Source organism: Marmota flaviventris, chromosome 3, assembly GCF_047511675.1.
Source record: "Marmota flaviventris isolate mMarFla1 chromosome 3, mMarFla1.hap1, whole genome shotgun sequence".
Taxonomy (NCBI): Eukaryota; Metazoa; Chordata; class Mammalia; order Rodentia; family Sciuridae; genus Marmota; species Marmota flaviventris.
In genome coordinates this window covers 142,980,218-143,004,531 of record NC_092500.1, presented here as the reverse complement: position 1 = coordinate 143,004,531, position 24,314 = coordinate 142,980,218, and the positions used below count along the sequence as shown (strand labels likewise).

The 24,314-nt window shown below is 34.0% G+C and overlaps 1 protein-coding gene across 4 annotated transcripts; it reads left to right on the top strand.

The window, feature by feature from the left end:
• The first annotated feature begins 150 nt into the window (after nt 1-150).
• On the top strand, nt 151-19,160 carry Cfap96 (cilia and flagella associated protein 96). Of its 4 annotated transcripts, XM_027927204.2 has the most exons (8): nt 151-306; nt 3,046-3,211; nt 5,273-5,492; nt 8,550-8,687; nt 8,779-8,854; nt 14,298-14,477; nt 16,940-17,109; nt 17,997-19,160. In XM_027927204.2, the coding sequence occupies exons 2-8, from the start codon at nt 3,112-3,114 to the stop codon at nt 18,043-18,045; spliced, it is 933 nt and encodes a 310-aa protein (XP_027783005.1). In that variant the 5' UTR covers nt 151-306; nt 3,046-3,111; the 3' UTR covers nt 18,046-19,160. The 4 variants fall into 4 exon arrangements, with proteins under 4 accessions (XP_027783005.1, XP_071465338.1, XP_071465339.1 ...); XM_071609237.1 differs by lacking the exon at nt 16,940-17,109; XM_071609238.1 differs by lacking the exon at nt 151-306 and having other exon boundaries at nt 3,097-3,211; nt 5,347-5,492.
• Nucleotides 19,161-24,314: the final 5,154 nt, after the last annotated feature.

Sequence of the window (24,314 nt, the reverse complement as noted above, 5' to 3'; positions counted from 1 at the left end):
TCACAAGTCGTCCCGTGTGTTTTCCTATGCTGATTGGAACTCTCCTCGTGTCCTCCCTTAGCCTACTTGGAATAGTTTCTCCCGTACCCGGGGCAACGCAGCACAATAAGCCCCAGCGGTGCACCGAACGTGCGGAGTCTTTTCGCAGCCTGCGCGCCCGGCGGGAATCTCTAGCGCGCGGGAGGGCGACGCGGAGCCTAGTTGCTCCTGCAGCGCAGTAAATCCGGACCGGAGCTGGGACGATCTGATCTTGGTTGTCGGATCAGGTGCCCTTCGGAGAGGCGACTTGTTCCTCGCAGACACCAGGTGTTGTCCCCTAGATACCTGTCTACTCCAAGCCTTCTTATTCCTAATGGGAAATAATTTCATCATCGCCTCAGCCAGAAGTTTTCTGCTCCTTCTTCATCCCGCTATGCACTTTGTCCATGCCTTTTGAAGAGAACCCGCCGCATTCCACTTGCCTTGTACTTATTTTCTTCCTTAGCAGATTGTCAGCTCCCGAGGAGGGGGGTGGGTAGGATCTATTCCTTTTTTAGGTCTCAGTTTTCCTTGCTATTACCTGGGAGCCTTACCCCGGAGGAGGGATTTGCCAAGTATTTGTTAAATGAATGAATGAATGATTTTGTAACTGTAGCTCAAGAAGAGTTAAGTAGTGAGAAAGTTAAGGGCAAGAACTTTTCTCCTTCCCTTGCTTTGTGGCTCACTTGACTGGGTGCCAGATGCTGTGTACTGGGAATAATAGCACAATAATGAACCAAATTAGCCATTGGAGGTAGCGTGCACCTGCAATCCCAGCTACTGGAAGGCTGAGGCAGGAGGATTCCTTGAGTCTAAGAGTTTTGAATCCAGCCCTGGCAACAAAGGAGGACTCCCTTCTCAAAAAAATTGGTGAAGATGAACCAAACTCATATCACAGTTCCTGCTTTTGTGGAGTCAGCATTTTAGCTGAAACAAAATGGGGAAAACAAAGAATTCCTACACCAAAAATATAAAATGTTGACCTATTAGATAACATGATGAAGGTGTGGAAGGAGATGTACATGCAGCTATGATGAGGGGTATTAGAGAAATGATGAACAAACTGAGCAATAGGAAGATCAGTGTTTTATTGGGGTGACAGAAAGAAAGGGGTTGACATACCAAAATGAAACATGCACTGGCGACTGCGGGTGAGAAAGCCCAACCTGAAAATTAGACAAGTGCAGCCAAGTATCCAGGGAGTAGGTTCCGGTGGTGACTAATGAGGCTGGCCGATAATGGACCTGGTGGGCCACATTAAGGATTTGAACCCCTGTAGCAGCACAGGATTCTAGTTAGTTGGTCAGTTGGGGTGGAGCTTGAAATAAACTGTAAACCATATAGTACACCCCTAATGACTGATGTGTAGTCTCCAGACATACCTGATCAGAAGAAGAGGTGGGATAGGGAAAGTGTGTTGTATTTTCTCAAGCTGTATTTTTAGGCTGAATCTTCACTTAGGCCTTTGATGTTACAAGTTAAGTAATGACTCATACACAGATAAGCACAGTTCCAAATAGGGAAGCTTGCTGAGTCATTGAAACAGCTTGCTTTAAATTAAAGATAAAAGACTCTTACCTTGGATTATAAACCAAGAAGCATAAACCAAAGTTTTTTTCCCCCCACTAATGTATGCCCAGTGCCTACTTCCTAATAGTTGCTTAAATACATAAAGATGTAGGGGCTGGGAATGTAGCTCATGGGAGACACGTGCCTGGAATTCACAAAAGCCCTAAGTTCTCTCCCCAATACCACCCCTGGAAAAAGACTTTCCGTAGAAAAATTGGGAATGTAGCTCAGTGGTAGAGTGCTTGCTTAACATGTGAAAGGCCCTGGATTTGATCCCTAGCACCAAGAAAAATGAATAAATAAATAGCTCAAAAACATTAGAGTAATGTTTTAATCAGCTTTGCTTCGCTGTGACAATACCTAACAAAAACAACTTAGAGGAGGAAATGTTTATTAGAGAACAAGATTATTTGGGACTTGTGGGGAAGCTGCTCAGTTATATAGTGGGGTCAGGAAGCATAGAGGGGGAAAGATGCCACAAGGAAGATGAACCCTTTCATGGCACATACCCAGTGACCCATCTCCTCCAGCCATGGCCCCACTCTACATTTACCACCCAGTACATTCCATCTAGGATGAACTGATTAGGTTACAGCCACCACAATCCAATCATCTAACCTCTGAACATTCCTTCATTAACACAGGAGCTTTGGGGGGACACTTCATATCCAAGCCATAACAGATGAATGGAAGCAAGTATTCTTTAGCTCTTTGGTTTTTTTTTTTTTTTTTTTTGAGTTAATACTTACATGTTTAATGTGACATTTCTCCTTTGTTTGAAGTGATTATTTTAAAAAGTTGCAGTCTGCCTTTTAACAAATCTTCAGAATTCACTGTGGATTTTTTTGTTTTGTTTGTGTTTTCATCTTGCCTTAAACAATTGTCCTCTCCCTCATTCTCTTTAGGAACTAATTTTATGAGTAGCACATTTCTTATACTAATTTGAACTTGAAAAAAAACCCAAGGTCAGCAGGGCAAGACCTATATGCAGTGTGCATTCTGAAAAACTGTTATAATTTTCAATATGGGGAACATTTTATGTAAACTATCAAATGTGTAGTCTGGGATCATACCACTCTGAATGTGCCTGATCTCATTTAAACTACAAAATGTTTACCTTATATAATTATGATTTTGAATCTACATTGAACTTCTCAAATGAAGGAGATTGTTTATACATATTTATAGTACACTTTATGGTAATAATTTTATCATTTCCAACAGAGAAATGGCAGATGATATCACACACATTCCTTTGGAATTATGGGCACTTTACATGAAGAGTCAAGAGACAATTTTAAATCTCAGTGTTCTAGTATTCCACAGAGTTGATTTCTCTCTACTTAGTTTGAGACTGTTGTTTTATAGTGAATATTAAAACTCTTACACTGAAAATAATGTGGATTGAAATTTAATAATTGCTTTTTGGCTACTCTCCCCCTTTTCTCAATGTAAAAGTAAGCTTTTGCTATAAACGAAGCAACAAGAAAGAAACTTTTGAAGTTACCACCATAAGAAGCAACCATGCCTATAGAAGGAGGAAAAACGGATATGGAGAGGATTGGCCTCTTCAGTGAGATGGAATATATTACTGTTGGTGATAAATATGTGTCACCATTTAATCGTAAGTGTATTGGGTACTCTTTATGGGCAAATTAGTGATCATTACCTAAATTTTTAAATTAAATATTTAATTTAACTTAAAAATGATATTTTAATGGTCTATATTTTAAAGTATTGAGCTCTAAAGTTGACTAACTTGCGACATTGCAATAGTTAGGAGAGAACTTAATTTATAAGAATGGGAAGCTCATTTTATTGGGCTACCTTGTCCTCATTTATTGTCCTCATAGGTGATTTTACTTCTTTCTAAATGTGCATCTAAGAAGGCTATCCATTATCACTTTCCTGGAAAGTGAAATGCTGTATGAATAGCTGAGGGGATTTTTAGGAAAATCATAATAGAAAGACTTAAAATAAATATACACTTTTAATATCTCATTTAAACATTTGGATGTCCAAATGGAACATCTGTGTGACAAAAAAGAATGCACAGATATGTAGCCATCTCAACAATAATTGTTAAATAAAAAAACAAGATTGAAAACAGTGTATTTATTATGTTAAATGTTAAAATGAGACTATTCACTCAAACATGACTGGACATTCTCTGGAAGACAAAATTAATATCACTGCCTGTTCCATTGGAGAGGAACTTCATGGACAAGTACAGGAAGAAAATTTATTGTGAGGCTGTTTATTCTATCAAATTTGAAACTATTTGAAAATGTTACCTTTTCAAAATTTAAATTAAAAAATCAGTGATGAAAATTTATATTTCAATAAAATATAAATTTTATTTATATTTATATTTCAACTTGAAATAAGAGTTGTATGCACTTCAACAAGTTCTTCATATTTTGGAAAGACTTCCTAAATTAAGCCCTCTTATGACCAAATTATTAAAGATCTAAATATTTGCAAATGCAGCCTTCAAAAAATGTGTGCTAGTATTTCAATTGTAGAAATGCTACAATTTTTTAATTGACTCATAATAGTTATACATAATGTCAAGATTCCTTTTGACATAATTGTAAATGGGTGGACTATAAATTGCTTCAATTCAGTTCCCAGTACTTACCCTTACCCTCCCCTCCTCCATCCCTCTCCCCCTGTTCCCTTTCTTCTACTCTACTCATCTATTTATGTTTTAAAAAATATTAATGTTTTGTGGATATACATAGTGGTGAAATTCACTGTAGTTTTCATATATTTACATTAAAAAGTTAGGTCATATTCATTCCACTGTTTTTCCCTATTCTCTCCCTACTCCTCATTCCCCTTCTTCATCTCCCCTGATCTTTTATTTTGATGAAATTCCTACCATTTCTTTTCTCTCTTTCTCTCTCTCCCCCTCCCTCCCTCCTCCTTTTACCCTTGTTTTAGAATAGCTTCTTCATATCAGAGACAACATTTGACCTTTGACTTTCTGTGTCTGGCTTATTTCACTTGCATTATAGTCTCCAGTTCCATTCATTTACCAGCAACTGAGGTAAATTCATTCTTTTTTCATGACTGAGTAATACTGTGTTCATCTGTTGAAGGGCTCCTAGGTTGGTTCCATAGTCTAGCTATTATGAATTGTGCTGCTATAAACATTGATGTGAAATGCCACAAAAATCTGTTCAATAGGTAGACATTTGAGTTGTTTCTTGTTTTTAATTATTAAGAATGAAACTACTGTGAACATTTTTGTTCATATTTTTTAGAGGACATTAGCTCTCATTGTCTTGAGCATATACCCAGGAGGTGAATTGTTCAATATGAGTACATACCAGCCTTCTCTTCAACCTCCACACATGCTCTTATTGACATTACATACAAGCACACAAACAGTTTCCTAGTATGTAGCCAGAGGAACATTGGGTAAAATAACTATTAAGTCTCTTCCAGTTCCAGAATTCACAGTGTATCACAAGGATCATGTTCAACATTTTAATGGAATCCTCTCAGGTCTTAATGTTAGCCATTAACACAGAGCTTTCAGTTAACATTTTAAACAACATTTATTTTAGAGCTCAAACCCAGAATTGGCACAAATCACATTTGGAAGCTTTTCTGTTTTCTCTATGTCCTTAATTACTAGACAGCTCAAATTTATAGTATGGCTAATTTATTTTTAAAGGACCCTTTAATGAGGCTGCAAGCAAAAATAGACAGATTCTACCTGGGGGAACCAAAAAAATGTCAAATCTCCAGGCAGGTTATTTTGATCCCCAATTTGCAAGGATTTTTGAAGGCGAAGGCTATGTAAATCTAAATCAAGTGAGAAGACGGCATATGATGGAAGAAGCCAAAAAAAATCTTGCCAAAGCCTTTCTCCCGAGTAGTGGAGATAAAAAACCGTAAGTGTTTTGGGAGGTGGGGGAGGGGGGAGTTTTAAATATATCTCTTACTTCTTTATCTCTTTCATCTAAAGAAAATGTTTATTTTTCTATAGGACTTACTTATGGAAGATTAATTTTTAAAAAATATTTATTCTTAAGCTTTAGGTGGACACAATATTTAAGTGTCGCTGAGGATCGAACCCAGTGCCTCATGCATGCTAGGCGAGCACTCTACCACTGAGCCACAACCCCAGCCCAGGAAGATTAATTTTTTAAGTAGGATTTTTTGGATGGTTTGTCTTAGGTGGAAACAACTATATTGGATGATTTAGATAGATAATTTAAAATAGAATCTCATTATTATAGTAATTTTTTTATTATATCACTGTTCTCTATGTGTTTAGACAATAAAAGCCATTAAATAATAAAAATAATTTGTTCAAAAACCTTGCAAAAGTCAGGTGGAATAAGAATTGCCTTGAGTTGTTCTTTTTTTTTGGACTATTTTTTCTGTTGTTAAAAAACTTTAAAAAAGTATAAATAAAAAATGTGCATGGGAGAAATGCTCTTTTGAAAAAACATAATTTATCAAAGATATATTATTTATGGGGCCAGGATTGTGGCTCAGTGGTAGAGCACTGGCCTAGCACGGGCGGGACCCCAGTTTGATTCTCAGCACCACATAAAAATAAAGGCATTGTGTTGTATCCATCTACAAAAAAAAAAAAAAAGATTCTCTCTCTCTTTAAAAAAAGATATATTATTTTTAAATTGCTGTGAAGATACACTCATGGCGATTAATAAAATTTTAATTTTGAACAGTTATCAATGTGAAAGTATATTTTTTTCTTACCATGAAATCATTACCTTACTAAGTAAGACCATGTATGTTATACTATGTAATATAGAATATGGTTTTCATCCACACTCAGTAACTTGGACTCTCTCAATTCAAAATAGATGGTAGATAGGAATTGATAAAACTTAACTTTGTGCTTCATTGCTATATTTTCTTTTCTTTTACTGATGCATTATAATAATACGTAACAGTGGAATTTGTTATATTCATACGTGCACAGTATAATTTGATCAGTTTCATTCCCCAGTACCTCCCCTTTCCCTCTCCTCCCTTCCCATCCTCTTCTTCTATTCTACTGTTCTCCCTTTTATTTGTTTTTTAATTTGCTAATTTTTCTTGAGAACAGTGAAGCTCTACTTCTATAACTTAGTCATCCTTCTAATTCTAACAGGTAATCTTGACTTCTCAGCCAAAATTATTGTCTTTATTAAGAGTGGGGGATTTCTTCTTTGCTGTAGTCATTAAGTTTCTTCTTTTTTAAACTTTTCTCCTTTTTACACTTAGACTTGAATATTATTACAGTTTAAAATTACCACTGTTTTGTAGACTTATTCATTTCTACTTAGACATAAATTTTAAAAAGTGTTATTTTTCTTTGTAGATACTTCATTCCTTTTTAATGTAATATATATTTTATTTTTTTAAATAAGTTTTTCCTGATTTTCAGTCTTTTTTCCCACTTGTGATCGACATGAACCCAGGTAGTAATAATTGAGAATTGCTACCTTGATACATTAGTTCATAACATGTTTATATTGATTTGCCAGCCAAGAAATAAAAATTATATGATAGTAGACTAGCTTCCTTTATTTAAAGCTTATAAACATGTGAAAAAAATCTCTAATTTAGTGACATACAAAAAGTATTTCTTTTTTTTATATCTTTATTTTTATTTGTTTTTATGTATGTGGTGCTGAGGATCGAACCAGTGCCCCACATGTTCAAGGCAAGCGCTTACCACTAAGCCACAACCCCAGTCCAACAAAAAGTATTTTGAAAAAGAGAAATTGGTAGCATAAGAAGCCCTCATATAGGCATTTATTCAAAACCAAATTATGGAACCATAGGCATATTTTTTATCTTCATGATTATTTTATTAATCTCTCTGCTGGACTTTAAAATATTTTATTTTTGATTAGCATGTGTTAATTATACATATTAATTTGGTTCAGCATGATAGTGCAACACATGTATACATCATGGATGAATCAAATCCAGCCTCCCTCTATCCACTCTCCTCCTGATCATAGGCATTTAATATATTCTGAATGTAGTGATTTACATTGTTGGCATTACATCACATTCTAATTAAATCATGCTTTTCCATAATTGTCCTTTTCTCTGCAATATCACTGCTCTACTTCCTTATTGTATTTTAGAATGTATGATATATGTTCATAAGGAAGGGTTAATGAAAATAAGTAATCTCTCTTAATTGGAACCTTTATTTGTAGGCTGGAGATAATGAGTAATCAATGTTTATGTCTTTCTGATTTTTGAAATTTAAACATGAATGCATAGTGTCATCTTCTTATAACAATGTTCCATTTTCTGATGATTACAACTTGTTTACTTCAATGATAACTGATTAGCAGTAGTTATTGTTTTGATTGTGCAAAATTTAAAGAAAACATTTGTGAAAATAATAAAGGGCTGAGCAATAAATAGCTGGATTATATATTGTGTCCCTAGAAAAATCTAACATTAAAATTGAAGAAAAGATTGGTTAATTTTTTCCTACACTAATAAGTGTAAACCAAAAAGAAAAAAAATAGCACCAAAATTCCATAAGATTCACTTTACCATCAGCAGTGAAACATATTTTCAAATATGTAGTTTTGAAAGTGTATTTTTTAAGGAGTGGATGATCAAAAGACATTCACCATTTGTTAGCTAACTTGCGTTAAGGTGCCTAGAGATTTGTGTAATTTCTGAATGGATGGGGATTATTCTAACTTACTAAAGATTGTGAAATTGTATTTACATGGAACATTTGAAATAAATATAAAAATGTTAAAAACATATCTTGGAATTTATAACCTTGAAAATGAGGAAAATCTAGTTAAATACTAAAAAGCTTGATTTTTTTTTTCTCACTGGAGTTACTAAAGCACCTATTTTTCTCCTTTTTCAGTCTTTAAAAAAGTTATACAAAAATATGTAACATTAAGTTAGCCATTTTAACCTTTTCCTTTTAAAAAATAACTGTATTTAAGATGTGGACTAGGAAGCTACTATGGAACAATAGGTGGTCCAGTCCCATCCTTCAGTGCACAGGCCAAACCCAGGGAACAATATATGCCACCTGGAAAGAATTTATACACAAACCCAGGAAAGAAAGGAACCGGATATGGGTAAGATATTTTTAATGTTTTCATATCATGTTTTAAAATTTAATAAACTTTCTGAACCCTGAAGTCACCATTACTTATTTCCCTTCCTTAGCTATGCAAATATTACCATAGGTAAACAGTTTTCACACTCTTCTGATTTATATGATGCAGCAAGACAAAATTTTAAGGTAAAATAATCTATTTTTAATTTTTCAACCCTTCTTTTATTTGGTTGACTTTGAGAATTTACTTGTTATCTAATTAAGTTTTGTTCTGTTCTATTTGTATAATTGGGACAATAGCAGACATGTTTATCGATTATAATATGAGATTTGATATGAGATTTCCACATCTTCCTGTAGATAGATCCTCCCAGCTCTTGCCAGGATGAATTTTATTTCCTGCTGTAGTGGATCATGTCTGTCTTACATTTCTCTCTCAGCTAGCTGGAGATGTTGAGAACCACAGTTTAGTCAGAATGATGCCTGGCATCTAAAGCCTGTTGTACTGCAGCTGCCAAGACTTGCCCTTGTTTATTAATGTCTCTACATAATTTAATATATGTGTTTAAATCTTCATGTTTCCATGGTCTAATGGCTTCCTTGCACCAACGATTTGCTTGCTCAAAGGCTAGCTGTTTAATTAATGGCATTGCTTGTTCTGTATCCCCAAAAACTCTGATAGCTGTTTGAATAAGCCTATCTACAAATTCAGCGTAAAGTTCATTAGCTCCTTGTATAACCTTAGATAATTGTCCTTGTAAATCTCCATGTCCTTGTAAAGTCTTCCATGCCTTAACCGCATCTGCAGCAATTTGTGAATATATAGCAGGATCATATTCAATTTGTTGCCGCTGACCCTCATAAGGTCCCTGTCCTAACAACATATCTAGATTTCTCTGAGGATAACCGGCTGCTGCATTTTGCCTAGCCGTCTCCGTGCAAAATTCCTGATTGGCAACCCTTCCATAACAAATATTGCCCTCCATTTAGCACAGCTTAACACATGCTAGCCCAATCTGCTGGCGTCATGTCCAAGTTGGTAATGGATTCGACCATGCTTACAGTGAAGGGTGCTTGGGGACCATAGGTTGTTGCAGCCTCTTTTAGCTGCTTCACTGTTTTGAAATCTAAAGTACGGTGAATTCACTGCCCTCCTGTCTGCTCAAATACAGGGCATGCTAATCTTTGAGGTCCTGTCTCAGGATCCCATCTATCAACTACGGGGGTTGGGGGCCCCACAGCATATGTTGTCTCTATAGGTGGAGCTGTTGGTTGGTAGCCCTCTGGTGATAGAAAGGTGTTAGTAGCAGCCTCCTGTTGTAACTTTTTTTCTGATAGCCCCTTTTCCTTTAAATTTTCTACTTCAGTCTGACTAACTTGAGAGACCTTCTCTTTTACTTGATCTACCATAGTCTGGACCTCTAACAATTTACTTAACATTCTTTCGGTTTGTTTTTTTCCTAATTTCTGATCTATTATAAAGATAACGTAACCCAACAAAATAACACAAAACAAAACCAAAACAGAATGAAACAAAAATGGAACAAAAAATCGTTGTATCAGTTTTTCTATTTTCTTGACATGTGCATTTGTGGTCTATCTCTATCTGTTCCTCAGAGGCGAACAACTTCAAACCTTGAGCCAACCATTTTCCCCAGTTTGCCTGAGAAAGTTCTAGGGACAGGCAGCTTGAAATAAAAACAAAATAAATCAAAACAAGAACACATTGTTTTTTGAAATGGTCACCCATTCTTTCGCTCTCCTTCATGGGCGAGCAATTTCACTTACCTCCAAGCTTCAGGCGTTCCCCGCAAGGGCCACCAAATGCCGCAGTCTGGCTGGGCACAAATAACCGAGCCGCCACACAGCCTTGTAGGTTCAAACAGCAACTGTTTATTCCCGAACTCTCACTGGCACTGTACACACACTTCCCGGGAACACACTCCCTCCACCAGGCTCCGCGCCAATTCTCTCAGAACCCCGCGAGAACTCAACGGGAAATCCAAAGTAGCAGGCGCCCAAGGCAGCAGGATCCGCCCTAATCCCGGAGCTGCCCTATTCCCAGCAGGATCCGCCCTAATCCCGGAGCTGCCCTAATCCTGGAGCAGGGTCACCTTTCAACCATTCCCTCTGGCAAAAATGCCAGGCGTCATTCTGACTAAACTGTGGCTCTCAACATCTCCCCCTTTCTGTTTAATTAAATAACAAGCATGTGGCTTAGGAACCGTGCCTGTCTTAGGTTGTCCAATACTACATATGGTTCTTACCCGTCATCGGATGAGCTGACCTCAAGGTGTCAGCCTCCTCAGGGAGACATGTTGACTTGGCCTGATCAATTATGTTCTGCTTTAAGGGAAGAGTCATATCCTATCTCTTAGCCATATTCCCATCCCACACTAATATCTTATGTGTGAGAAAGTAATGGTAAGTCTTTGGGGTGAGTTTATAGGATGGAGGAGTTATGGGGTGATGGGAGAAAGGGGAGAGTAGAGAATGGATGAGTAGCTATAGGAGACAGTGAAAGGATCTGAGAAAACTGCATACTGAATTAAATGGAAAAACTAAAAACTAAAACATCCTGGCATAATATCTTTTACATTTACTTTACACAATATTTTACATATAACAAAAATATTTAGTTATGTGGGGAGCGTTTACATATGCTTAAATCTTAACTCTTAAAAATTTTAGAACAAGATCAACATAATTTTTTTTTTTGGTACTAGGGATTAACCCATGGGCAATTTGCCATTGAGCTACATCCCCAACTCTTTTAAAATTTTTAAGAATCTTTAGACAGGGTCTCACTAAGTTGTTTAGGACCTTGCCAAATTGCTAAGACTGACCTTGAACTTGCTTGTCTCCACCACTCAAACCACTAAGGATTATAGGCATGCACCACCTTGCCTGGCATAATTTAAAAGTATCAGGGTAATTTAAAGAAAGCTGGTAGTGAAAAGTCAAGTTAGTTTGTACTTAAAACAGATAGGCCATCCCTTTGTTAGTTTTTTTTTTTTTCAGCATGCAGTCTTCAGTAATTTTGCTGTGCTGATTTTAATTGGTGACTGAGAATTAGAATAGTGGCCAATTTTGCAAAGGGGCATGTCCAAATCCAAGAAAAGTTTTTAATTAAGTTGGATAGAACATTTTGTCATTTGAAAATAAGCAGTTCTGTTTGTGTAATGGATTATGCAGTTTATATAAAATTGTATGTAAACTACTTTTCATCTGTAAAAATAATAATGCATACATACTACCTAACTACTTACAATGTAATTTTATCAGAGGCTTGGTAAGTTGTCTTTCATCCTAAGCTTTTCATTTTCAGAATTTATTATATATGTCAGATATTTTGTGTACCTGGATTTCTTAAAGTAATTTTTGAAGGTAATTGGAAGAATGTATTTGATTTCTTTTAGTATTTTAAGAGATTACTCCATTGTGTTTTTGCTTGAATTATTTATGATGAGAAATCTGTTGTCATGCTCATGTATGTTCATTTGTATATACTATGTCTTTTCTGTGGCTACTTAAAAAAATCACTACATAAGCAATTTGATTATCATATGCCTTGGGGTTTTCTTTCACACTTCTTGTGCTTGGGCTTATTAAATTTTTGGATAGTTACTTTAAAAATCAGATTGAAAATGTTTTCAGCCAATCTTTCTTCAGCTTTTTTTTTTTTCCTAATCCCTCTTCTTTTTCCTCTCAGAGATTACAATTACATGTGTTTTAGGTCTCTTGAAACTGTCCACAAATTACCAATGCCCTATTCACTTTTTAAAAAATGTTCTTTGATTTCTTCTCTATAGTTCACTTTGTTAGTTTCTATTGCTTATATCTTCAAGATAATTAATATATTCTAAATTTTCAGTCTGCTGTTAATGCTATCCAATGTATTTTTAAATATCATAATTGTGGTTTTATGTTGTAGAAGGTTTTTTAAATTCTTTTAATTTTTTTTTATTTTAGAATTTTGAATGTTTTTAATATCTTACCTGTCTCCACTTAATTTACGGGGCATATGGAATATAGTTATAATTACTATATTAATGCCCTTCCCTGATAATTCTAATATCTGTGTTAGTTCTGAATTTATTTTTGAGCAATTGGTTTTTCTTCTAAGGATGGGTCATATTTTTCCACTTTGCATTACTAGCGCTTTTTGATTGGATGTCAAGCATGGGGAATTTTACCTTGTTGAATATTGTATATTTTTGTATTATAAATTTTCTTGAGTTTTGCTCTGGGATGCAGATATATTACTTAAAAGCAGTTTGATATTTTCAGGTCTTGCTTTTAAGAATTGTTAGATGGGGACTGGAGCAGTGCTCAGTCTAGGGGTAATTATTATCCACTGTTGAGGCAAGGTCTTTTGATGTACTCTATCCCAGTGCTCTGTGAATTTTAAAGTTTTTTGGAATAACTAGTGGGAAACAGTACTTTGTGAGAACCACACACTCTTACCTCTAATTCTTCCAGGTGGTCTTTTTCTCATATATGCTTAGCAGTACTCAACTGACTATCTAGGTCAGAAGTTGGTAAAACAAATACAATATTCTCATAAAAAGTGATCATACTCTAATAAGTAAAAAGGTGTTCATTAAAACATTGCCTTATAACATCATGCTCAGAATCACTTAGGTTACCTGTTAAAATTGCAGATTAGTGGGACCATACAACAGACTTATGTAACAGAAATCTTTGAAGGAAGAGCTTAGTAATTTCTAATTTAAATATATTACCAAGTGATTCCCATGAAAGCTAACTTTCAGAAACACTACTCCAAAGGATATATGGAATAGTTAAATTGTCAGTACTACTGTTGAGATATGGAAGAGGGCAGGGCAGATTATCAAAAACTGGTAAAGGTCCGGTAGACTGCAGAAAGGTAGAGGACACACAAGAGGAGGAGTGAAAAAATTCTTAAAGAAATATAGTGAGGTTCCTGGTAGTGACAATTAGTCTTCTCTCGTGACAATTTTAGATTTTATTCAAATGTTTTCAGTTCAGATGGTTGACTGATGAAATATAAGATTTCATATTTGTAAAAAGTGAAAAAAAATCAATATTCACTTCATAGTTGTCTTTTAAAAGTTTTATATCACAGCACGATTTGTTTGGCACTTTATTAAATGCTAGCCATTTTTATAACTTGGTATTGTCCCATAGAAAAGATTGCAGCATAAGAGGAAAAATAAATCCTCTGATTTGTTTGAATACTAGGTAGCTAAAGATATTGTAACATACAAATATTATATTCTTTAGTCTTAGAAGTAAAAGCTGACATTTATTGAGGGCCTACAATGTGCCAGCTGCTTTATTTATTTATTTTATTAAAATTTTTCTTTGGTATTGGGAATGAACACAGGGGTGCCTAACCACTGAGCTATAGCCCTGATCCTCTAACTTCTTTATTTTGAGAACAGGGTCTCATTAAGTTGCTTAAGGCCTGGTTAAGTTGATGAGGCTGACCTTGAACTTGTGATCCTCCTACCTCAGCATACACCCAGCAGTATACACTAAAGAATCTACATATTTATGTTAAAATTTAAGAGGAGATTTGTCTTCACTTTATTTCCAACTTGCATAGTATATGCTATGTAATTTCAAATTCTTTAATTTACAGAAAGAAAATGAAGAGCATCATCGGTTACTGAAGGGGGCACCTTTCAAGTTAAATCTTTACCCAAGGGACTATTTTGACACTAATCCTTATTTTACTGAAAAACCTTTACCTCCAATTAAAAAAGAAGAGAAGAAAGAATCACTTTTAAGTCCTTTTAAGCCCTCTTCTCCTGGTAAAAAGGTAAGTTAAAAGTTTCAGAATGCAAAAAAAAGCATTATAAATAGCCTCTTGCTATAAATTGTTTTATTACTCATCAATATAATAAGCTTTTCTTTGTATGGATGCCAAGAATCATGAAAGCCTAATTTTCCAAAATTATATAAAAACATGGCTAAGGTATGTAATGAAGATCTTGTAATAAAGTAGTTACTAATCATTTCAAATATATTTGGACTTACAGTGAGTTTTCCAAGTAGCTCTCAAGACCTTAACCCTGGGTTTTTTCAAAACCATAAAATTTCCAAGTCATCTTTTTAGTTTTTAAAATGGTGATTAAAATGAACTACCTCCCTACTATAGATATTTATAATCAGTGAGAGTAAAAATTTTAAAATGCTCTGACAAATTATAAACCTTAGTTTTCCTTTGTCCTTTTTCCTTCTGTGAATTGCCTGTTCATTTTCTTTTTTTTTAAATTGGTTTTTAGTTATACATGACAATAGAATGTATTTTTACATATATCCTTCCCATTTTTGGGGTTGTTCATGATGTTGCCTGTTCATTTGCCTGTGAACTTTCTGTAAGGGTGTTTGTGCTTTCCATATTGACTTAAGATCTTTTCATACAGTAAGGATGTATCCTTTTTTCATTTGTGGTGAAAGTAATTTTTCTACTCTATTAGATCTCTTGACTTTGATTATGTTATCTTGTGCTATTTAGAAATTGAATAAATTGATCAATCCTTTCTGGTGAAGTTTTGTGTCATTTTCAGAATGGATTTGTTGTTTTACCATTGATATTAGAATAATGTGCCTTATTTTTTTTTCTGCTAGCCTTATCAGATTCAATTTTATCAGATGTATGTTGAATTTTATCAAATGGTATAATATTACATCATTTTTTTCACTTTTTTACTAGTTATAAGGTGAATAATATATATTATAAATATATTTCTGTAATGAATCTGATTTGGTGATATATTAATCTTTAAACATAGTACTATATTTAATTTGCCATTATTTATGAAATGCCAACATTTGTGTGTGTGTGTGTGTGTGTGTGTGTGTGTGTTTATGTGTGGTGCTGTGTGTCGAACCCAGAGCCTGGTCCATGCTAGGTAAGTTCTCAGTCTGCACTGTGTGTGTGCGAGTGCCTTGTTTATTTTGGTATAAGTAGATGCTAGCATCTTAAAATACTTGGGGAGATTTCCTTCCTTTACGTCATGTTCTGTAACAGTTTAAATATTACCATCAATTTCCATTCCTCAGAATTCACAGGGGAAGTAGAGAGGTTGCTCTTTGTCAGCTTTCTCAGTTCTTACATTGTATCTGTTTTCTATAGGATTTCTATCTCTTCTTGGTCAATTCTGATCATTTATACTTTCTTAAAAAATTATTTAAATCAAGTTTTCAAATTTAAAAATTTACTATATTACTATATGAAAAATTTACATTACTATATGAAAAGATCTTAAAAAATTATTTAAGTCAAAATTTCAAATTTCAAATCAAGTTTCAAATTAATACAGAAGTTTACAAAATATTATTTTATATATTTTGATATTCCTCATAGGCATGGATTTACCCTATTTTTAAATTTTTATTTCTAATATTGCTTCATATGTTTAGTTCATTCTTTAAAGAACCATTTGGTAGGTTTAGTTACCATATATATTTTCCTATTTATAATTTATTCATTTAAATTTTTTAAATTTTATTTTCAAGTTAATTTATTTTACTTTCCTTAAGTTTTCTTATTATTATTCAAAATAATCTATGTAATCTCAGTCTGGAAAACTTGCAAAACTATAAGCATGTCTTTCAAATCAATTAAATTTTCATGTGTATTTTGGCTTAATTAAATGGATTATTATAACTAGAATTTTCTTAATGATTATGTAATATATAGGTAAAAATCCTGTCAAATCCATTTAAAAAGTGAAAGCAAATATTTGTCTGTTGTATAGGTAGAAAAGCACTTTGTCTTACTCTAGACTACAAGAAAAGTATAAAGTGGATCACATTTTCCTCTCACCTTCTATTTCTATGTGTTGTTCATTTTTTGAGGGAGCTGTCTACCCCATCACTGCCTGCTGGTTAGCACACACATGTTAATTTCAGACTTCCTATTCCCTTCTCTATCAAAATATATGCTGGGTCTCATTTCCTCAGTAATAGACTCACCCTAACAAGGCAATAGCTTGATGAAACTCACTAACATTAATGCTTGGTAACATCTGAGAATAGTACCTTACTATAATTTTTTTTTGTCTTTATGGAGAAATTTTGGAATATAATATCTTAGCCTTATAGAATTGGTGGTAGCGAGACCTTTTACTGGTATTTGAATTAAACAAAAAGATAACTTCTTTAAATGTAAAACTAACTTCATAGATTACAAAAGTATCTATTAACTTATTCACAACCTAATTTTTAAAAAGTATGTTATAAAATCACATTAAATGGACTCATTTTTATTTGTAGCCTGGTGGAATGAAAGCAGGAACATTTGAACCTTACCCATCACATTCTACTGACCCTTATGTGCTTAAACCAGGAAAGGAGGTTTCCAAAAAAGATGATAAGGTTTTTCATCCCCCAAGTGGACCAAAAAGCAGACCAATTGAAAGTATAATGAGTTTGAATGTCAAAAGGTAGGAATATCTTATATTTAGCCTAAGAGTCAAAAAATATTTTCAAATTTTAGACTTCAAAATATTTATGTATACACTTTTAAAAATTAAAATTTGAGTGACTTTAGAAATCTAAGCACCTTCAATATACCTGTCTTCCCTTGTAAAAAGCACCTTATCTCTAGTTATTTAAAACTACTTGATATTTGTACTTTAACAGTATACACTATCATTGGCTATTTCTTAAAGGGAATTTCTCAGCATTTGTGAGGAATCGTTTTTTCTTTTTCTTTTTTGAGACAGGGTCTCATTAAGTTTCTTAGAGCCTTACTATAGTTTAGTAAGGCTGAGGCTACGCTTGAATATGTGATCCTCCTGCCTCAGCTTTTTGAGTGGCTGGGACACTAGCATGTGCCACCATGCCCTGCTAATTGTGAGGAATCTTAATGAGGCTTAAGAGTTCTGCTCCTAGCTTTGAAATAACCTTCTCTGCAAACAGGAAATATTCTGGTTGATTAAAAATGCATATATAATACTTATGTACTTATAATACTTATATTTGTCTGTTTAATTGCTTTGACTTTATTGAAATCTGATTTTACATTATTACAAATATCCCACATCTAGTTTTAGCTTCTTTTCCCCTAATTTTAAAATGAATAAACCTTTGGACAATAAGAGTTAAAATTTGTTACATAATTGTTTCTCCTGTTAAATTATGTTTTCTAAATTTATCTGACTTTAATAAAAGATAAGTTTTCTAAGTTTGTGAGACAAATTTTGTTTCTGGATCATTAATATGTCATCAAATATATCAGTGTAAATTTTTAATGTAAAAATTTTATAGAAAATGTGGATATATTATCTGCATGTATAAAATTAAATGTGCCTTTATTTTTCAATTTTAGGGCACTCAATATGAAGAACTACAAGACTGCTTCATTACAGTCCTATTAGCAACTGCAAGACACGTAACTTTCTAAATCCTTACTACCAGTAACTTGTCATCAAGAGCTAATTATTTGAAAAAATGCAAAATGCAAAGTGTGTGGAACAGATAGCTCGAGCCTTGAAAAGAAATTTAACCTCCAACTCCAATATTCTTCCTGATTTTAGTACTACTACTTAATAAATAGTTTTTGCTAATAATTTAACATGCGATTTCTGACTTATGTTTTAGATTTGTGTTCCTAAGCAGAGTATAATGCTGAAAAATGTTATAAAATCTTTAAATATAATCTATTACTTGGAATCTTAAAATTTCACAGTTGAGGACAGGAACAGAGAAGGCTGGAGGAGTAGACTGTACACCACAAATTCTTAACTTGCTTCTTCTTCTCAGAGTGTTGAAAAACTGTACTGATAGTTATCCAACTGTCATAGCTTACCATTAACACTCTAAACAAAGAAACATATTAGATCCATTTATATTGCACAATTTATATATGTATACATTATAGTGAGACATATGTTTCAACTCATGGTGTCATATCTTCTATTTGTAACTTAGGTAGAACATCAGATTACTTAGCCAATGGCAGCTCCAAGATAAGTTGAAGGGGAGAGGGGGAATGCATGGATTCATTCTTATAATTTGTAAGATGGATTTGTTTTTGGTATTCTCTCACGTTCCTGTAAAGCTGCCTCTCTTAGAGCATCCAGATCACTCCAATGCTTTAGTTCCCAAGTTCTTTCTTCTTAATCTGCCCTCTCTCTTTTAAAAATGTGCTTTAAATATGATTAAATATATTACTGTTATTTATAGTGTGGTCTCCAATAGTCTTCAATTCAATGGGGCAAGAGGTAGTGATGTTTGTATTTTGAAAAGGAATCTTAAAATGTATTAGGGAAGTTATTTTTGACCAATGATGCTTTTTGAGTATTTGTTCCCCTACCAGTCTAGGCTCTTCAGAGCTGAAAATTGGACTGGAGAGGTTTTAGGACTCTTTTCCTTTGTGTCCCATTGTTTTCCATTGGAGAGAACTATGTTAAGGTTTTTGAAAGGGTAAAGATAGTTTAAAGAATTTTTGCTATTTTTAATTTTTTTAAAAAAATTCATGCTTTATAATTAATTAGTGGGCAATGGATGTCTTAAAAATATTATCATGGGTATAATTTGATTCAAAGGTGACCTATGTCTTCCAAATAGAAATGGCTTTATTAGTTTTTCAGCACATAACTGAATCAAATTTATAGTTCTATATTGATAAATATTACTGAGTTTTATATATTCTTTTGAGGTTGTAGCTTTATATGTAGACTTTATGAATATCTATGTAATTGCCCATTTTAACTCTATCTTTTATTAACTGCAATTAATTTTTATTAAAAGTGTGTCTTTTTAAAGCAATGCATGGTTTACATAATATATTCATAGATGGGAACACTCATAACCTTACTGAAAAGTATGATTAATAGTATGACAGTGGCAGACTTCATCTAGGGTCTACATCACTGTATTGATTTTCAGAAAAGTAGATGCAGAAACCAGTAAAAGGAATCATAAAACATGTAAACAAATTAAGATTTTTGGGACTCAGGAGAGGAACACGCATTCAATTAAAGGGGTGCAAACAAGGATGCCCATTGTTTTGTTTTAGGGATTGAAAGCAAGGGTGCTTAATCACTGAGCCACGTCCCCACCCCTTTTTGTAAATATTTCATTTTTGAGATAGGGTCTCACTAAATTTCTTAGTGCCTTACAAAGTTGCTCAGGCTGGTCCTGAACTTGCAATCCTTCTTCCTCAGCCTTCAGAATCACTGGGATTATAGGCATGTGCCAGGAGTGCACCTGGCTGATTGTTTTCTTACAAGTTCATTTTTTTTTTTAAGCTTTGGAAATAAAAAAATACAGCATGAAATAGTTTCCCGTGAAGCAGCTTTATTGTTCAGAACTCAGGCATGAGCAGGTAAGAGTCACTGGCATCCTATCTCTTGAAGACTTCGACATCAAGGTATCTGCTTTCCCAAAAGAAGCCTATGTGACTTGAATATTCTGTGTCCACCAACAGTGAAAAAGGGAAGAAAAATCTTGCTTAGACAGCCATTAATTTCTGCTACATATCATCTAATTGTATTTGTTCAAGGCTCAGAATCTAAACAAAGATTGTGGATGTTAATTTGATCATGGAAGAAAAACTTAATTCCAAAGAAATGAGAGTGTCAAGACACTTCTAAGGGAACTAGAGAAAAAGTTAAGCAGTGACATCACCCATTTCTGGAAATCTTATCCTGTTTCTTTGGAGATTTTAGAGACTTATTTAAAGTCTTTAGAGACTTTTTTGTTCTTTTTATATTAAAGTGTATGCAGCATACATTAAGAATAATAAACCAGGTTCAACCTATTACTAGCTATGTATATTGAAGCAAATTACTTAACCTCTGGAGACTCTTTGCTCATAATCTACCTAGAAGAATTATCACAAAGACCAAATTAAAAATATTTCCCTGGCTATACAACACACACACATTTTTTTAAAAGACTAATCATTATTATCCATTTTTGGGAGCTGGGACTCCATCCCAGAGCCATCCCAGAACCCAAAGGAAAAGGTATTTCTCTGTAACCTTGGACAATGAGATTCCTCTCTTGGGAATCCTTTGGCAAGGAGGCAAATGCCCATTTGTAAATAACTCCTGTTGATAGAATTCCGTGTTTGTCATGGAATTTACTAGTTCAAAAGCCTTGAATTCTAATCCTGGCAGCCCAGAAGTAGATGAGTGCAAACTGATAAACTCCAATTAAACTGTTTTGCTCACAACATCTTCCTATTCACCTCAAGAAGCCTTTTCACAGTGAATCCCTTTGATGTTTAAGACCTATAAAATTAACACACGGAGCCCCTGCTCTTGTTGCTTAAGATTCCTTTAGGACTCTCTCACCAACTGGCCCACTACATCTATTTTTCATGTCTTTGCCTTTTTTTTCTTTATTTCTATTTTTTTATTCTCACTATATTTTCAATCTGCTCATGGCTCATGTTTCAGAGCTGTTCAACTGTTCACTGGCCGTGCAGGTAGGTCACAGGGAGAATCCATCCATCAAGTAGTTTTTGTAAATAAGTTGTATTTGCTAATTTGAATTTTATTAGTTATAATTGATTTAAAAATATTAACTCATTTAAAATACAAAAATGCTTATAGAATGTTTATTATAATAGTGTCAAGTACTATCTTGTTGGGAGCTGCTCTGGAAATACATGCCCTTAAGTCCTTAAGTCCTACAATAACTTGGGCTTTATCTCCACTGAGATAATGAGGCATGGCTCCAGGAGTAGGTGTCACCTGGTGGGTTGAGTTGCACTCACCTGTTCGTTTGTAATCCTACCCCTTGCCTCATTTGAATGGCTTATCCCCAATAAAACCAGGTTCCAGTTGTGCTCTTTCTTTTTCTTGCCTACCTTGCCTCCTTTGTGGGAGCTGGGTCAGAGGAGCCATCCCAGAACCCAAAGGAAAAGGTATTTCTCTGTCTCTGTGTGCCAGCTCAGTTCACCTGGAGTGATCCTGACTGGTTTAGCCTTGTGTCATGACACCACCCCATATGATTACATATTGTTTATATTTATTATTTAATCTTCATTTAACAAATTAAGAAATGGAGGGAAACAGATGTCAAGTATATTGTCCAACATAGCACAACCAACAAAAACAAAGCCAGGCATTCTGTCTGCTTTCCATCAATTTATGATTCCATTTTGTACCCTAGTTTACCAGTTCTCCATAGAAAGAATGATAATTCTTAAATGTATTATCAGAATTAGAGAATAGAGTAAGGTGGAGATTATTTACTTCTAGGAGATCAAGTATAGAGCACAAGTTGACTGGAAAGGTCTTTTGCCAGTTTGTGCTGTCCCATATCTTATTAAGGACACTGGTTAGAAACCTATGGGAAATAGCCGGAAAGCCATAAAAATCTTCACAAAGAAATGTGGGGTCATTACACTTCCGTTAGGAAAAGACCTAAAATGTTGTCTCATTTAAACTTCTTGATGCTTAAAAGTCTTCATAACATTCCTACCAAGTGAATATCCAAGCTTTATCGGATACTCTCTAGCACAGTGGCAGCTTTTTCATTTATTATTTATTTAACAAAAGTTCCAGGCATATTTCTGGGCACTGAGATGTGGCAGTAAACACAATAGACAAAAGACAGGTTAAATAAAAGTAAAAGGGTGTACCTAACTGTTCGCTTATATTTGCTTTGTTCTATTTTGCCAATGTTTTTTAAATGATATACTACTTTGTAATTATAATTCTTACTATTCTTTAATCTTAGTTCTGTGTTTAAAAGGGTATACTGCTCATCATTAGTTCTTTTCTCAGTTATTTGATTTTACATTTGACTTTCAGGGTTTAGTAGTCAATTTTTGATGGTATATACTGTTTGATTATTAAAAATTTTTCCTTCCAATTCAGCATTACAAAATAAAAGGATAGAAAAACATATAATGCTATGTAAACACTAACAACAACTAGCGGGACTAGAGTAGTATCAGTCAAAGATTTTGGAACAAGGAGTATCATCAGGGATAAAGAGGGTTATTTCATAATAAAGGGAACAGTTCACCAATAAGATAGAATAGTGCTAAATGTGCATGCACACATCAAAGACTTTAAAACACATGAAACAAAAACTGATAGAATGAGAAAACCCATTTTCCTATTTCTCTATCAGTAATTGAACAAGTAGACAGAAGAGCAGTAAAGATGCAGATTTTTTCAACACTGTAACCACCTCTGCTGAGTTACATTTATAGAACACTCCATTCAATAATAGCAGAATATACATTCTTCTCAAGTTTACATTAACCAGGATAGAACATATTCTGGGCAATAAAATAAGTCTTCCCGAATCAAAACAACCAAATTATGTGTAGTATGCTCTGTGATCATACATAATTTCTGCATCAGTAACAGTAAGATATCTGAAAATCTCCAAATATTTGAAATTAAGCAAGTTGCTTCTAAATATTCAGCTAGATCAAACAATAACTAATAAAAGAGGAAATATTTTGAACTAAGTGAAAAAACATGAGTGTGGTGCAGCTAAAGTGGTGCTTGAAAGTTATAGCTTTAAATGTACAGAGTAGATAAAGACGAGGGTTTCAAACCACATACCTAATCTTCCACCTTAAGAAACTAAAGAAAGAACAAATTAATACCAAAATAAGCAGAAGGAAGAAAATGGTTAAATGAGGAACAGAAATCAATGGAATAAAAAAATCAACAGAGAAAAAAGTTAATGAAACAAGAAGCTGGTATCCAAAAAAGAGCGATGACATTGATATAGCTCTAGCAAGACTGATAAAGGAAAAAGAAATTAAAAAAAAGGAGAACCCCAAATTATCTGTGTCAGAAGTTAAGAGTATATTGTCACAGGTCCTCTGGACATTAAAAACATATGGACTATTACTAACAGCTTCATGCCACTACACTTAAGAACTTGAATGTACAAATTCTTCAGAATGTCCAATTTTTCAAAATATAAAGAGAAATAGAAAACCTGAATAGTTGTATATCAATTAGTAAAATTCATTTTGCAATTTGGAACCATTGCATTTAGAAAAATCCAGACCCTCTGGTGAATTCCATTATGTAATAAGGAAGAAATAATATTACTTATCAATAATACCAATTCCCCAATAATTCTTGCAAAAAATAATGTAACAAACCAATATCCTATACAGAAGTAGAAATTCTTAACAAAATGATTAATATTATCAAAACAAATCCAGGAGTATACATTAAAAGAATAATATAAAGTGACCCAGTGGGGCTTGATCCAGGAATGCAAGGTTGATGTAATACTTCAAAATTAATTTAATTTACCCTTTAAATTAAAGGGGGAAAACCATGCAGAAAAAACATTTGACAAAATTCAACAAGGAATTGTATAGCTTATAGACAAGAATAATGAGTGCTGTCCTCTGGAGCAAAGGACAGTTTTGCTCATAGCTTTGGAAGCTACAGCTTGTATTTCCTTTGGAGACAAGTTAGGAATCTTACTCTCAATAAAATAGTGTTTCCATCTAGAGCAAAGAGCAGTCATGCTTACTGCACACTATAAAATATTTGGCTTTCATAAACTCAGGGTTTCTCTCCTATAATGCAGCCCACTTTGTAGTTCTCTTCAGGAATTAAGCCTTGGAGAAATGATGCAAAAATGTCAATACTCTATCTACTGCTATCATTATAACAAACCTTTTCTTTATCTCTGATCCAGGAGT

What these genes read in the sequence shown, in the direction of transcription:
- Cfap96 (XM_027927204.2), top strand. Translation starts at nt 3,112, where the DNA reads ATGCCTATAGAAGGAGGAAAAACGGATATGGAGAGGATTGGCCTCTTC. An exon ending in AGTAGTGGAGATAAAAAACC is followed by an intron (nt 5,493 to 8,549) that starts GTAAGTGTTTTG and finishes ACTGTATTTAAG; the next exon opens with ATGTGGACTAGGAAGCTACT. An exon ending in ATGAGTTTGAATGTCAAAAG is followed by an intron (nt 17,110 to 17,996) that starts GTAGGAATATCT and finishes TTTCAATTTTAG; the next exon opens with GGCACTCAATATGAAGAACT.